Consider the following 16,923-nt stretch of genomic DNA (forward strand, 5'->3'; position numbering starts at 1 on the left):
TGAAGTAAGAGGAAAAGTGGCTGACAGAGGATGAGATGGTGAGAGAGCATCACCAACTCAATGGACATGAATTTGAGCAAACTCCGGGAGATAGGGGAGCACAGACGAGCATGCTACTGTCCGTGGGGTCGCAAAGAGTCGGACACGACTTAGTGACTGAACAACAACAAATGTATATATCCTTTAATAATATAATTTCATTTAGAATATGACTTACTGAAATACTCTTACATGAATGAAGAGATACAAAAAGATGATAAAAAGATGTTTACAGCAGCACTGCTGCTTAAAACAATCTAAATGTACTGGTAGAGAAATAGCTGGGTAACTAGTAAAAACGGAATAAAGGTTACCCATGAGAAAGATAGCCTTTATGAACTGATACAGAGACATAATCATAAAGAACTAACTGGAAAAAAATTAACTTATCAGACAGTGACCCTATTGTTGTTTATAAAGCCCTTTAGAAACTATAATCAATAACTGTTATATTATTTACATAAACACATATACCAAACATTTATTCCAATAGACATATTAATGTTTTAAGCAAAAGGCTCTAAGCATAATTCAATATATGCAAAATTTTAAAAATATTCGTGCTTTGTATCATGTCTTTGGGAAGAACAAATTAAAGGAAAAGGTTCCTACTTTTTGTGAGGGCATACTTAATTCTATAGCCCTTCTGGCTGAAATTGTGACTAAAACCCCACAGACGTTTATACCATGACACAAAATGACATCTAAAATAACAATGTGCTAAAATTCAATGTGCTAAAGTAATTGAAATATCTTCTAAGTTACTTTTTAAATCTAATGAAAGATCTAAGATAAGCAGATTTAAAGTGTTGGTGGCTTGCCTTTCTTGCATTAGACTATTGTACCACCAAGAGCCATCAATAAGCAGGCTTCACACAGACCTTTGTATACAACTGTTAAGTATTTATATATATGTATTTCATCTAACTATGAACAGGTGCATCAATTTTACATGTTTTTTATTACATACCTCTTTAATTTGAACCTTTACTTTGGCAAACACATTATGCCAAAGAGGCTAGCACAGGTTTACAGTTTTTGTTGATGCTGTTTCCGGATGAACCATTCAGTAGGATCCCTATTCTGAGATATTATAGTACTGATTTACATGATCTGTGGCCAAAGGGACATTGACTATTATTATACACAGAGCAAACATTCTTTTAAGTAGGCTGGCAGATGGTTACAAATTGGCAAGATGCCCCCAAAGCCTGACAAATTAGTCATTTGCTAGATACTCACATCAGCATAGTGGCCTATCATATCACACCGGTCACAGCGTTTTCTCCAGGAAGCTCTTTCAAGACATCTGTGAGTGGAAGACATAGGCAATGAGCAGCCTAAGCAAAAGCGGGCCGGACAGGCGTACTGGAGGTGCCCTCTCTCGGAACAGAGGCAGCAGGGGCGGACTTTCTACGTGGCAGACAAACAGAAAAACCTCTTTAGCAAAATACTTCAGTCTCAGATAGAATACTTCTTTTTCAGTATAACTGCTTAAAAAATTATTTCCATTTGGGAACCCAATGAAGGTCAAATCAAACATAATTGTAAAATCGAACAAAATATCTTAAGTCAGGGTCTTAACAAAAGCCACCTGTATTCTGTGGTTGCCACAAAGGCTTAGTCTGCGTGTATACTATTAGCTGGCATCTATTCTCATGGCTTGTTTTGTAGAACACTGACAAAGTCGAATGTATCTAAGATAGAAAGTAGCATGATGAAGATCTGGAAGCTAAGTCACAGGAGAAAGATACAAAAAGAGCTTGCTTTGCCTGAAGAAACAAAGATATAAGAGGAAACAAGAGAGCCACCTCAAATACCTGAAAGACAATCATTTGGAAGAGGGAGTAGGTAAGGGATGAAATATTTGTTAAGGGCTCACTAAGTCAAGAAATGTCTAAAAGTTCTGTGTTATTTCAAAGGTTAATGTATCTGTTGAACATAATTTACATCGATAAACATTTATAAATGCCTAAAATTATAATTTTCTAGCAATGAAAATTATCCCACAATGAAACAAGCTGTGTCATAAAGTAGAAGACTTAGAACTAAAAATGAGTCTCAAGAATCAATCTGATTCAACCTCCTCCTTTTATAGGAAAGAAAAGAGAAGCACAAAAGGTGAAATGATTTGCCTAAGGTTGTACAACTACTAATGGGATACTGAAATTGATTCTGGCTGTAGACTTATTATCTTTTACTACTACTCGAGGCTGTGACCTACACGAACATTTAACATGAAATGTAACCCATATATTACATAACATTTGAATTAGAAGGTATTAAGGGCTCCAACTCTACTACTTTAACAATATGGAAAGAAACATTTATTTCACATACTTGTGGGAGGGGGCAGTTTTTTGACAAATGGCCACATTTGTCACAATTTCTACAGGTAACATTTTTGTTGGCTGTATAGTATCGATGGGTCCATCTTCCAGATGATCTTCTATTACCTATCTGTGCCTAAGGGAAAAAAAGATCAAGGATTAAAATTATTTCATCTGTTCAACAGAATTAACAATCATAATTTGTTCAATTTAGAAGCTAGCAACAGGGAACTTTATGTTCTTAAAGGAGTTAGAAAAATTTAAAAGGGTACCATGAAGACAGCTCTACTTTGTGTTTGCCCATCTCTTGTATTCTTTTACACTTCTCCATGTGATTCCATTTCTTTTTTATCTTTCTCTGCTTACAGTTCAGGTCTAGTAAGGGCGCTGATGCATCATTTAGACATTACAGTGGCATTCAGAGTCAAAGACATTGCTGACATATATCTGAATGTATACCACATTTTTCTGAATGAGAAGCTTGCCTAAATTTTTAGTTAGGGGTTGGTGTTTTTAATGATTTTGCCCTTTACAAAGTTATAAAACCACAGAGTCACCAAATACATTCCTTCTTTTGAACAGCCCAGGGTTAATCCCTACAAACTGGATTTTAACTTCTAAGAGAGAAAAAGATAATGTCCTCCCCCTAGAGTTCTTTTAAGATCTATTCTTCCTACGCTGATCCAATTCTAGATGTCCCATATTCTAGCCAAAATCCAATATCATGCAAGAGAGTATTAGCAAAACATATCATATGGACTATCTAAAGAGGAAAAACTAAACGTCAACCATGCTTTTATCTTGTTTGGTTTAATTTTTTAAAAAAAGTTCATGTTTCATTTATTATCCTACTGAATTAGCCAAGTAGGTCTCAAAAGGAGAAACAATGTAATTATCTCTTAAAACTTTCCTTATACCAAATTGTACAATTATTCTCTTTTCTAGCCATCTGTCACAATTAAGGCTAATAATTGAGAAAGACAAACACCTGCCACATCCTAAATATAGACTAACCATTTCCTTACACTGAAGCAGCAGTTATTTCCGGTGTTGATCTTTGGTGGTACCAGGCAAAATGGGCTGAGAGGACTCATCATAGCAGAGAAGAAGCAAAAGGGAAAGGGGACTAAATCATTATGGCAATTAACTGACTGGAGAAAATCAAGGCTTAACCATGCTTCTGAAAAATTCAACCACCCATAAACTAAAATTAAACCTTTTCTTACAAGATACTTGGACTGCTGCTACATTTAAAAAGCTTATTAAGTCATCACAATGAAGGGAAACTACGAATCAAAGGAAATTATTAATCTATTATTCACAACTCTGATTTTACCTCAATGTCTTTGTCACTGATGAACCAGTTCACATCATCTTCTCCTACAAAACAAATAAAATATGTTACTCAATCTTTACACCTTTAAAGCACTTGATTGACAATAATTATTCAGTTTGTTAGTACTGATATTGAACTACAAAGGTGTAATGAGAAATGTTAATCCCTGAACATCTTGACTCTGTTACTACTTCTGTGGCTCTGAAAATACTTAACCTCTCTTAGTCTCACTCTCCTTACCTGTGAAATGGGAGTAATGGTATTTTCCCTGTATAGTGTACCTAAAAAATCAGATGAGATGTGCGAATCAGATGAGATACATGAAAATGCTTTGAACATCATCAAACTGTAAATCTCTGAAGGGACCAAAAACCCAACAGCAGGTGCAAAAAAGAAATCTTATCTGAACTTCCCTTATCTGACTAAAGCCTGTTTCATGAGCTAGCTGCCACAGCCCCTTTCCCCAACTCAGAGGTCACTGACCATGGGTACCAGGACATTCCTCCAAAACTGTGTAAAGAAGCACATCACAACCTTCTATCTTTGGAAGCTCTAAACTCTCCCTTCTGTTAAGCTGGTATACAAACTTTTACCCTTCAGCAAGTTACTCAATACTGAGGGCTCCTACCTTTGGTCTTTTCTCCTGTTACTCTACTGTCAGTTCATTCGCAGGCCTCCCCACCATTCAGACTCAAGTAGGCAGAAGAAAGGTTTTTCCTTCCAATATCAGTATTAACTGTGTCCACCACCTTCTCACTGTAGTTGACTTTCATTGTAATATTTTAAAAAGTTGGACTCTGAATATTATCTCATGATTAGAGCTAGGAATTTAGCACTGTATTTTACAACATCAAAAATAGTGAAATAAGAGAAGTCAAATATCTAGCAGCCGGTGATTGGTTTAAAAATACAACTGTAAAAACCTAGCGGGGTGGGGAGCTCTACCTTTTCTTTTATCAGCTGCTTTCTTCTTGCACTGCCCCTTTACAAACCTGCAAATGGCTGCTATTCCCTTGGTCCACCCATGGCCAAGGAGGAAGGGACATACGACTAATGCAGAAGCTAAGGTGTCAACAAAGGACGAAAGATTTTTTTTCTTCCCCTAAAGCAAAGTTAAGATTTCCTCCTTTCTCCTATCTACACTTCTTATCTCAAAACAAATAAACAAATTGATCTTGACTATTCTTTGAAAGGAATTCTGAAGAGACATGAAGTAATCTACATTTTCCCAGAAAGAAAGTGAAGTCGCTCAATCATGTCTGACTCTTTGCGACCCTATGGAAACTAGTCTACCAGGCTTCTCCGTCCATGGGATTTTCCAGGCAAGAATACTGGAGTGGGTTGTCATTTCCTTCTCCAAAGGATCCTCCCAATCCAGGGATCGAACCTGGGTCTCCTGCATTGTAGGCAGACACTTTACACTCTGAGCCACCAGGGAAGCCCATATTTTCCCCCAGGACCAGCCTAATGGCAGAAAGTGAAGAAGAACTAAAGAGCCTCTTGATGAAAGTGAAAGAGGAGAGTGAAAAAGTTGGCTTAAAGCTCAACATTCAGAAAACTAAGATCATGGCATCCAGTCCCATCACTTCATGATAATTAGATGGGGAAACAGTGGAAACAGTGGCTGACTTTATTTTTCTGGGCTCCAAAATCACTGCAGATGGTGAGTGCAGCCATGAAATTAAAAGATGTTTGCTCCTTGGAAGGAAAGTTACGACCAACCTAGACAGCATATTAAAAAGCAGAGCCATTACTTTGCCAACAAAGGTCTGTCTAGTCAAGGCTATGGTTTTTCCAGTAGTCATGTATGGATGTGAGAGTTGGACTATAAAGAAAGCTGAGTGCCAAAGAATTGATGCTTTTGAACTGTGATGTTGGAGAAGACTCTTGAGAGTCCCTTGGACTGGAGGGTGATCCAACCAGTCCATCCTAAAGGAGATCAGTCCTGAGTGTTCATTGGAAGGACTGATATTGAAGCTGAAACTCCAATACTTTGGCCACCTGATGCGGAGAGCTGACTCATTTGAAAAGACTCTGACACTGGGAAAGATTGAGGGCGGGAGGAGAAGGGGACGACAGAGGCTGAGATGGTTGGAAGGCATTACCGACTCAATGGATGTGGGTTTGGGTGGACTCTGGGAGTTGGTAATGGACAGGGAGGCCCGGGGTGCTGCGGTTCGTGGGGTCGCAGAGAATTGGACACGACTGAGTGGCTGAACTGAACTGAAACAGGAGTAAGTGTCTAGAGATATATTTTAAAATAAAATACTTTTACTAAGAAAACCAAGAGGTTGCTTTACAAAAAGACCAATCCATAGGAAAGCACAGATGCTGTGCTGATGATTATTTCCTTTATAAAATTTGGAGGCTGCATCCATATATTGAGAGTGGAGAATACATTAAATAGCCACAGCTTCTATTCCTTCATCACCAACCATGCTGTTATTCTTTCATTCAAAGGATTCATCTAAGGAGCATGCTCTGTTCTAACTTTCAAAGCTGCCCTTTGTACCTCAATATCCTTCATCATTAAAACTCAAAATGACCATTAAAAATCACTAATTACAAAATTGACTTAATACTGTCCTTAAAAAAATGAACTCCTAAACCAAGGAAATGCAAAACAGCAGCCCCAAACCTCAATAAATTTACACATGAAGAGAGAATATTGAAAAAAGGGAAGGTTTATGAGAGAGATCAGCTCCATTTAGATTGTTTTAACATACCCGTGGAATTCAACAATATCCAGGTTATATACAAACTCCTCCTCAACAAGCTACAGAATATTCTTACTGTAGAAAATTTGCCAACAAGTACACAAAATAGGCTTAAGTTACAAATGAAATCAGACCTCTTGGTGGCAAATGAAGAAAAGACATCACCAGGAACATACAAGTCAACTCGTGGCCCTACTCATGGTTCAGTTTTGATTCTATCTTGGTAATGACAGCTGACTCTTATTTCTATCCTGTTTGCTTCTTAACCTCAAATACAAACCTAATGGAAGCTTTTTCTAAGGGCAACTCATTAGAACTTCCATAGGCAGCCATTCTCCACTTCATTAAATTTTTGGTACCGATTTTGTCAGAAACCTGGGTTCCAGTCTTAACCCTATCTCTTATTTGTTATGTGCCAAAGGGCATGTTATTTATCCTCTCTGGGTCTGTTTAATAATGAACTGGATTAAGTGGTATCTATGGTACCTTCTGTGATTCCATCAACTTTTCACTCATTACTGGAATCAAATACACTATTACTTAAGCCTACATAACCTAAATCCTCTGGACTTTCGCAACCAACTCAGTGTCTTGCCTTAAAGACAGTGTCCCACAGGACCGAGGAGGACCCATCTTCTCTGTGTGTGCTGCCACCACCACAGAATATAAAATGGGATTGCTCTCAAGTGTAAAATTAGGACTGTCCTAAAGATGCCTAATTTCGACTCGTAGCTACCTGTTAGCCTTGTCTTGCTAAGATCTAGGACTATGATTCTTTTCAGACTTTAGAATTATAATCAAAGCAATAGCTGGTAACTCTGTCTTTGCATTAAATTAGCTCAGTTTAACAAACATGTATTGAAACGTTAAAAATAAGCAAGGTGCTATGAAAGTGAAAGTGAAAGTGAAGTAGCTCAGTTGTGTCTGACTCTTTGCGACCCCGTGGACTGTAGCCTACCAGGCTCGTCCCTCCATGGGATTCTCCAGGCAAGAATACTGGAGGGGGTTGCCATTTTCTTCTCCAGGGGATCTTCCCGACCCAGGGATCGAACCTGGGTATCCAGCATTGCAGGCAGACGCTTTAACCTCTGAGCCACCAGGGAAGCCCTTCCACCAAGGGAAGGTGCTATAGGGTAAACAAAAATGAGTAAGAACCTGTAACCTAGTTACAAGCTGAGTGCTGAAGAATTGATGCTTTTGAACTGTGGTGTTGGAGAAGACTCTTGAGAGTCCCTTGGACTGCAAGGAGATCCAACCAGTCCATCCTAAAGGAGATCAGTCCTGAATATTAGTTGGAAGGACAGATGCTGAAGCTGAAACTCCAATACTTTGGCCACCTGATGTGAAATGACTCATTGGAAAAGACCCTGATGATGGGAAAGACTGAAGGCGGGAGGAGAAGGGGACGACAGAGAATGAGATGGTTGGATGGCATGACCAACTCGATGGCCATGAGTTTGAGCAAGCTCCGGGAGTTGGTGATGGACAGTCCATGGGGTCGCAAAGAGTTGGACACGACTGAGCGACTGAACTGAACTGAACTGATGTACAATGCGGTGTTGACTTCTGCTGCACAGTAAAGTGAATAATCACTTATATGTGTGTGTATTTATCTCCTCTCCTTTTTAGATCCTTCTCCTACATAGGTCACAGAGTACTGAGTAGAGTTCCCTGTGCTATACAGTAAGTCCTTACTAGTTATCTATTTTATATAGTGTCTGTATATCTCAATACCAACCTCCCAAATCACCTCTCCCTCTACTGTCCCCTTGGTAACCAACATTTGTTTTCTACAGCTGTGACTCCTGTTTTTGTATATAAGTTCATTTGTACCATGTTTTAAGATTTCACAAGTAAGTGATATCCTATGATATTTATTTGTCTGTCTGACTTCCTTCACTTAGTATGATAATCTATAGGTCCATCCATGTCACTGCAAATGGCATTGTTTTCTTCATTTTTATGGTTGAGTAATATTCCATTGTATGTATGTAACGTATCTTCTTTACCCATTCATCTGTCGATGGATGCTTTGCTTGCTTTCATGTCTTGGCTATTGTAAACAGTGTTCCAATGAACATTTGAGGTGCATGTAACCTTTCAAACTGTCTTTTCCTGGATGTATGCCCAGCAGTAGGATTGCTGGATCATATGGTAGTTCTATTTTTAGTTTCTATTAGGAATCTGCATCATGTTCTCCATAGTGGTTGTACCAGTTTTGAAACTGTCAGTCTTTTAAATTTTAACCTTAGAATGGGCGTGAAGCAGTATTCATTATGACTTTAACGGTCATTACACTGATGAATACTGTGAATAAAAACAGTTTTGTTGCCTCTTTTCCGACCTGCCCTTTTCTTTTTTTTACCTCACTGTATTATACAGGACCTCCATTATGATACTCAATATCAGTGGTGATAGGAAATAATCTCTGCTTTGTTCCCAACTATAGGGAAATATATATTTTTTCATAATCAAGCATTCTGTTTTGCTGTAGATCTTTCATAACAGGTTTAAGAAATTCCTTTCTATTCCTAGTTTCCTGGGTTTTTAATATGAATGTGTGCTGAAATCAATACCTTACCTGCATCAACTGAGATAGCCCACGGCTTTTCCTCTCTTTCTCTTAAATACGGTAGACTACACTGATTTCATTTTCAAATATTAAACCAATCTTGTATTCTGGGATTAACTCCACTTGGTTAGGATGATTTTACTCTTTAAAATGTATTGCAGAATTCAACTTGCTATTATTTTATTAAGAATTTTTACATCTGTGTTTGTGAAGGATATTGATTTATATTTTTCTTAAAATGTCTGGTTTTGACATTGGTATAAAACTAGCCTCACAAGAGTTCAGAAGTGTTGGGAAGAGTTGGTATTATTTTTTCCTTAAATATCTGATAGAATTCACCACTGAAGTCACCTAGGTTGGAGTTTCCCTTGTTTGTGAGTCAAGAATTTTACTTGTAGAAGGTTTTAAAAGAGCAATTCTACTTTTTTTTTTAGTAGATATGGAGCCATTCACATTTTCAGTTTCTTCTTGGGCCAGTTTTGATAATTTGTGACTTTTGAAAAATTTGTCAGTTACTTCTAAATTGCTGAACTTACTGGTTTTAAGTTGTCGGTAATAGTCTCTTGCTCTTTTCCTTTGAATAATCTAATTTGTCCTTATGCCCATCCAGTAATTTTTTAATCTCAAATATATATTTCAGTTCCAGAAGTTCCATTTCTTTTTTTTATACCTTTCATTTCTCTTATTACATTTCTCTCTTCCTTTAAATTTCAGAGTACACTTTTAACAGCTGTTTTAAAGTCCCTGCTGCTAATTTCATATTCTCTGTCACTTCTAGGTTTGTATCACTTGACTGATTTTTCTCCTGGTTATGAGTGACATTTTCCTGCTTTCTTAATGCCTGGTAATTCCCCGCTCCCCCCCCCCCCCCATGGGTGCTAGTAAGGTACACTGTTGAGTGTCTTGATTTTGTTTTCTTACTTTAAACAGTGTGAGACTCTGTTCTGACAAGCAGTTAAGCAACCTCCAGATCAGGTGATCCTTTTGAGACTTTTAAAGCTTTGCTAGGGTGGTCCAGAGTAGCCTTGGCTTAGGGTTAGAGTTTGAGTAAGCTCTGGGAGTTGGTGATGGACATGGAAGCCTGGCGTGCTGAAGTCCATGGAGTCGCAGAGTCAGACATGACTGAGCGACTGAACTGAACTGAACTGAAGCCCTACTACTAAGATATATCTTCTGGGGTCTCTATTGAATGTCTTGGGTGTTCAATACTGTCCAATCTGGCAAGTAAGAACTCAGGTAAGCTCTGGGAATTGTTTGGTAAGTTCTAGGAATTCCAGTCTCCAGTTCTCTGCTCCACAAATTCCAGCTTCTTTAGTCTCTCTGAACTCTGATTTCTGTCTTCTCCTCTTAATGAGATGGCCACTATGCCTGGGTTCCCTTTCTTAGTATCACAATGCAGGTTGATTGTAAGGCGTATGTCACTCATTTCCACATTCTCAAGAATCATGGTCCTGTACTGCCTGTTGTTCAATGTCTGAAAATGTGTTAATTAAGAAGGCAATGGCAATCTACTCCAGTACTCTTGCCTGGAAAATCCCATGGTCAGAGGAGCCTGGTGGGCTGCAGTCCATGGGGTTGCGAAGAGTTGGACACGACTGAGCGACTTCACTTTCACTTTTCATTTTCATGCACTGGAGAAGGAAATGGCAGCCCACTCCAGTATTCTTGCCTGGAGAGTCCCAGGGACTGCGGAGCCTCGTGGGCTGCCGTCTAAGGGGTCGCACAGAGTCGGACACGACTAAAGCGACTTAGCAGCAGCAGTTAAGTCAAACCACTAAAATATTTCATTTCATTTTTTCGTTTCAAACTATTATATATTTCAGCTCTGTAATTTTCCTTTGCTTCATTTTTATATCTTCCATTTCTCTTATATGCCTCTTTCCTTTTAAACTTCTACATATTTATAATGTCTGTTTTAAAGTCCTTGTCTGCTAATTTCATCATCTCTTGTCAGGAGGGCAAGTCTGGTGTAAGTTAACAAAATATGGCTGGAAGCAAACATCTCAAGTAGGATTTTAACAGGTGATGAAGGACACGAGTAAAAAGGAAAGGCACAAGCAACATAATGAAAGAGGTAAACGGATACAGCAAACAATACAGTGTGACGGAGCAAAGGGCAGTGAAGTCGCTCAGTCGTGTCCAGCTCTGCGACCCCATGGACTGTAGCCCACCAGGCTCCTCAGGCCTGGACTTTTCCAGGCAAGAGTACTGGAGTGGGTTGCCATTTCCTTCTCCAGGGGATCTTCCTGACCCAGGGATCGAACCCGGGTCTCCCGCGTTGCAGGCAGACACTTTACCACTTCCCAGAGTCACCTGGGAAGCCTGGAACAAAGGGTGCGATAATTCCTTTACTAAGAATTTTCAGCTTTTTATACATACAAATATTGAGCATTAAAATATTATTACTTACAGTAATATTATTACTTCATTTTCACCTTTAACACATATGAGGACTTATGAATGTTAAATCTATTTTTCCAACTAAGAAATTTCCTATGTCCTTCCTTCTTTAGTTTAACTTTAAAAGTCTTGACTTCCTACTGTGTGGAGCGCTCCGAGAAACAGTACAACAGGTCTCTTTCTGCCAGAGTAGTGCTCTTGAAAGCAGAGATAGTCCAACAGTACCACAGGGTGCTTTTGTACTTCCTGTCTTCTGAAATAACCTTCAAAACAAAAAGGCAAACCCCAAAGAAAAGTGAACCCATAACCTTCCACATTTTACACACTTTCTATTTCTGGAACTATTCTGCTATCTTTATTCTTCCCTCCCTCCTTTCTCTCCTTCCTTCTCTCTTTTTCTCTCATGCATAAAGATAAACATCTTTCCTATTTATATGGGGATGGTGACTCACTGTCTGTAAATTGCTTTAAATATATATTATACCGTCAGAACAATCCTGTAAGTATGGTCACATAAATATTCACTTTTTAAATGTGTGCTTGCTACAAAAAACAGCAATTGCTGCTTTTGTGTTAAGTAGTGCTAATGCAGCTATTTTTACCCATAAGACTATATTCAAGGTTTCAAAGGATCTAGGGAAGAGTTTGAGCTAAATTTCTGAGGAGTAAAGCCAATTCATGCTTCACTTCAACTATACCTAGCCTGACTAAATTCTGAAGGGCAGGAATAGGTGAAGATCATTTCTGTGCTGAGGAAGCAGCCACAATTATAGAGCTGGTTCTTTTTTTTTTTTTTTACAAAAGTTAAGATTTGTTAAAGTGGAGTTAGTAAAACGGTTTTCCAAAGATCACTAAAGATTACTAAAGATTTCAGTTCAGCATATCCAGTTGGTTATTTTAGTGCAGGAGCCAGGCACTAAGAAAAATCTCTCCTTGAGTCTAATACCCTATAGTTCCTTCTTATATGGAAGCCCAAGATGCCTTACATAAAAAGTTCTAGAAATCCTAATTTCTAACGTCTAAAATTTTAAGTCTCATTACATTTCAGTGAAGAGGTATATGTTTATGATTTTCTCTGCAAGCAGTGGACCTGAATTTAATATTCATCAAAGAAGATGTAAAAGCTGACTCTGCCAGTACTAATTATTTAAGAATGTAAAATGCAACTTCCCTCAAACTATAAAATGTTTTCATTTAATGTAGTGTCAAATTAATTCTGAATGGATATTCACTGAAAATTCCTCATGTAAAAGACAGTGTAGGAGACAGAAGATGACTAACACATGGTGCTTGCCTTCAAGGAACTTATCATGTATCTCTGGGCTAAAGAATCCAAAAAGCATTACTGTGTTCAGTAAATAATCACAATCATCTCATTTTTTAAAATATAGGATGATTTAATTAACATCAAGTCTTTAAAAAGATTGACGTGGAAATCACTCAGTCGTGTCAGACTCTTTTTCGACCCCAAGAACTGTAGCCCTCCAGGTTCCCCTGCCCATGGAATTCTTCAGGCTGGAGTGGGTTGCCATTCCCTTCTCTGGGGGATTTTTCTGACCGAGGGATCGAACCTGAGGCTCCTGCATTGGCAGGCAGATTCTCTACCATCTGAACCACCAGGGAAGCCCCCAAATAGACTGAAAGTCCTCTATATTTGGAATATGTGTTATTTAACAAGAAATACTCAATTCCACCAATTATCAATTAATTACCTTATGATGACTGCATCATCAAAATAGTCTTCATACAATACTAAGTATTTAAGGTCTCTAGCAGCTGTTTTTTCTCCAAATATCTGTGAGTCTACAGACAGGCTCACAGATGGGGGTTGGGAAAAAAGAAACAACGGTTGCGCTATATCTGCAATCCCTAAGGAACTAAGATTTGGGGCCTTCTCAACACCTTTTCTCCCTTGAAGTACACAGCCCAAACTATGACTCATATGACATGGTATTATTCAACTGGATATGCTGAACTGAAATCTTCTATAATATTTGGTGATCTCTGGAATATTAACTCCTACTTTAACAAATCTTACACACTGAAATGTTTAAAACAAACAAATAAACCACAAAACATAAAGAAGCTAAAATTGAGGTTAAGTAATTTGGTAGTTCTAGCACAAAAGACAAATCAACAACATTACATTTCTAATGTATTGCCCACACTCCCTTTTTACATACCTAATATTTTAAACTAAAAGGTCTTACTTTTTGTAATTTAACACTCCCAGTGCTTTCCCTTCTCTGTACTTTCGGTCATTTTATTCCCTTGATCTTCAGCACCATCTCGCTCTTTGCCCAGTTTTCCACCTAACACAGCCCAATTTCCATGACTATAAATTCTTTTTTCCTGCAGGGCTTTCCTTCCAGAGGCTGGGGAAAATCCATTTCCTGGCCTTCACCAGCTTCTACGGGCTGCCTGCAACTTCAAAGCCAGCACACTCCCTCTCTCTCTCTCTCCTCTCTCTCTTTCTTCCCTTCTTGTGAGATCTAATTTCCCCAACCAAGGGTCGAACTTGGGCCCTTAGCAGTAAGAGCTGAGTCCTGACCACTGGATTGCTAGGGAACTCCTGTGATTATTAACTTCTGAATATGACAGCTCAGTTCTTTATTCAGTACTTTTCTCATTTGACCTCCGTGAGCAGTTAACAATTTTTTGGCTTACAGCACAACCTACTTTCCTAGTTCTTCTTCCCCTTGACAGCTGCTTCTTCCTTCACTGGCCACTTAGTATATTACATTCTTTGTCCCAGGTTATGTCACACATGCCCACTGAGAGAACCACCAAATTTGTATTTCCAGACCGAATCTTTTCTTGAGCTCCTGATCTATGGGATATTTGGATTAGAGCTCTTATAGGCAACTCAAAATCATAATCACTAAAAATAAATTCTCTACCTTTTCCCCATTCCTTGAGTTTCTCTGTTAAAAACAAATAACCCTAACTTTTCCTCCTTGCAAGTTCTCAATAACTTCGTTTATTTTCCAAATCAAAACCTCAGCTCTTCTCTCTCACCTTTCAAATAGTTGCTCACCAAATCTATTCATAATAACTTCAGTGCCATTAGGCTGATCCAGAGACACCTAATTTCTCACCTAGAATTTCTATCCCGAGTACCACAACCCATTCTGCCTTCCCTTCTTACCAGAAAAATGTTTCTTGTTTTAGTGAGTCCCCCCCACCCCCACCCCAGGTATAACTGAATTACATTAGTTTCAGGAATATAATAATTTGCTATCTGTATATACTGGGAATGAAATAATGTTTCTAAACCATAAATGTGAAACATTATGCCCTGAATGATCCCTCAATGCTTGCAGAATCAATGTAAAACTCCTCTGTGTGCCCCACAGTGCCTGCTAAGATCTGGTCCTCATCTATTTCTCCGGCTTCACCTTCTCCACTCCTGTGCATCTATGCCTAGTAATTTCCCTGAAGTGTCTTTGTGTCCTCTGCAACTTTGCTTATGCATGTATTCCTTGAAACACAAGCCAACTCCAATCTCAACCACTTGAACTGGGGGACTTGGTCTTCAAGTCTTGAATCACGTGTTACCTCATCCACTGATGTTGCCCTGATAACCCCTCAAAAGCAGAAATGATCACTCTCAAATTTGTAACATCCTGGATTTAACCTTAGCATTCTACCTTTATATCTTCCACACATCAAACCATGATTGTGTATTTATCATAGGTACTCAAGTTTACTGAATGAATTACCTAACTAACATTTCTTCTTTTGAATTCATTCTGTAGAATTATTTTCTCTCTCTCTTAAAGTCTAAAGCAGGTTATTTGTATCTCTTAGGCTACTGAGAACATTTTGCATTAAAAAATATTTTATTTCCCTCACAAAGTCATAAATTGTATTTATCTATCCAGTTATCAGCACAACATCTTGCATACTTTGAATTATATTAGGAAAAAATTTAAAAGAAAAAGGAAACACTCATATGTACACTTATGTCACTAAACACTGTTCTGGAGTACATAAGCCAATAGATAATTACATAGATTCTCACTGTATACATATAAAAGCTCAATAGGATAAATTATCAATGACTAAGGAAAAAACCTGGAATTTCTGTAGCAAGCAACTCTAGAAACTAAAAAAGATATTTTAAACATCACTGTTATCAAAATTACTTGGCAAACACAGGATCCACATGTAATATAAGATAATCGGACATTTATTGATAATCTTGCCTGTACCCAACCAGTATTCATGGATTAAAGATCACAGAGATAAAGCTGCAAGATATTTATGTTATATCCTTTCTTGAGTCTAACCTCACAATGCCAGATTTCCCCCCTGGGATCTTCTCACTTTTAATAAGCAACTGAACCAGCCACAAATGAAGTTACTATTCCCAACTTCATCAGTAGCATCTGTTATTTCAACGGAAACTTTTGAAACACACACAATGCCACATGCAAACCCCTGAGGGCTGAGCCACCTCACTCACAGGCATTCTTCTCAAACTGCTCTTTATTTCTGTCTTAGTTTTCTCTTATTTATACTTTTCCATTTAACACTGGTCACAAAACCATTTCGTCATTAAATTTTTACATTGTATAACCGGCAATCATTTAAATAAAACAAATTTTAGTAGAAGAATTTGCAAGTTAGGCATCAAATTGTTCATCTTATTTTAAATCAAATTAAATTTACCAGAAATTTTATATTTTTAAGTGTGTGTCAGTGATAAATGGGGATTTAGCTTTTCTTTTTTTAGAGGTAGAGGAGGAAGAAGAAAGAGGAAATAAATACAGGTGCTTACGGGCACAGAGCTCTTGCAAAGCATATCAGTCATATAAAGTCATATAAAGGCTTTTGCGTAACCCCAAAGATACAGACAGACAGACAGACAGACACACACACACAGAGTTCTCTCTCACCCCCATTCTTGCTACTCCCAAGGATTTAGAAAATAAACCACCTGTTTAAGAAATATTTGTTTAGAAATAAAAGATGCCTCAAATCACACTAACAAGAACAGAAAAGGAAAAACTATCAACAGAAACAGTAAATACAGTCGGAGTATGCAAGTTGTTCTTTTAATAATATCTACTATGGTGCCTATTCCTAACTTTCACCCTTTTCTGTCCAAAAGGCAAAATATACAATATGGCCACTTGAAACATTTATAAAATGACAAGCATACAACATTCAAATTTAATGAAGAGGCTACTTTTAAAAATATATTATACGTTTCTAGAGAAGATTTAAAGGCTATATAAATTTGGTATCAACCTGCTGGTAAAATTTTAATACCAATCTGGAAGCTATATTCTTTCAGCCATCCTTCTATTCAACACTTCTTTGTCTACCTCCCAAATCCTTTTTCTTTACCTATCATTAACTTTGTATGTGAGCACATGTATGGTTTTCAATGTCTGATTCTCTCTTCACTTTCTCCTTGGTGAAGTAAGTCACTTCAGAACAATTCATTTTTATTATTTTGGGGGCTGTTATATTCTTCAAATCTCTCTCCAGACTTAAGATCAAATATGTCCAGGCTTATAT

General features: G+C 37.9%; 1 protein-coding gene across 2 annotated transcripts in view; it reads right to left on the reverse strand.

Annotated features, from left to right (window-relative positions):
* Positions 1-16,923, reverse strand: part of ZCCHC7 (zinc finger CCHC-type containing 7) — a 239,597-nt gene that overhangs the window by 54,831 nt on the left and 167,843 nt on the right. For both annotated transcript variants that reach the window (XM_043486410.1, XM_043486409.1), the window contains exons 3-5: positions 3,706-3,749; positions 2,380-2,505; positions 1,282-1,452 (exon numbers count right to left, since the gene is read on the reverse strand). In XM_043486410.1, coding sequence (XP_043342345.1) covers positions 1,282-1,452; positions 2,380-2,505; positions 3,706-3,749 — 341 coding nt within the window. The remainder of the gene's footprint in view (positions 1-1,281; positions 1,453-2,379; positions 2,506-3,705; positions 3,750-16,923) is intronic.

The sequence above is a fragment of the Cervus canadensis genome, chromosome 14 (assembly GCF_019320065.1).
Source record: "Cervus canadensis isolate Bull #8, Minnesota chromosome 14, ASM1932006v1, whole genome shotgun sequence".
Classification (NCBI taxonomy): Eukaryota; Metazoa; Chordata; class Mammalia; order Artiodactyla; family Cervidae; genus Cervus; species Cervus canadensis.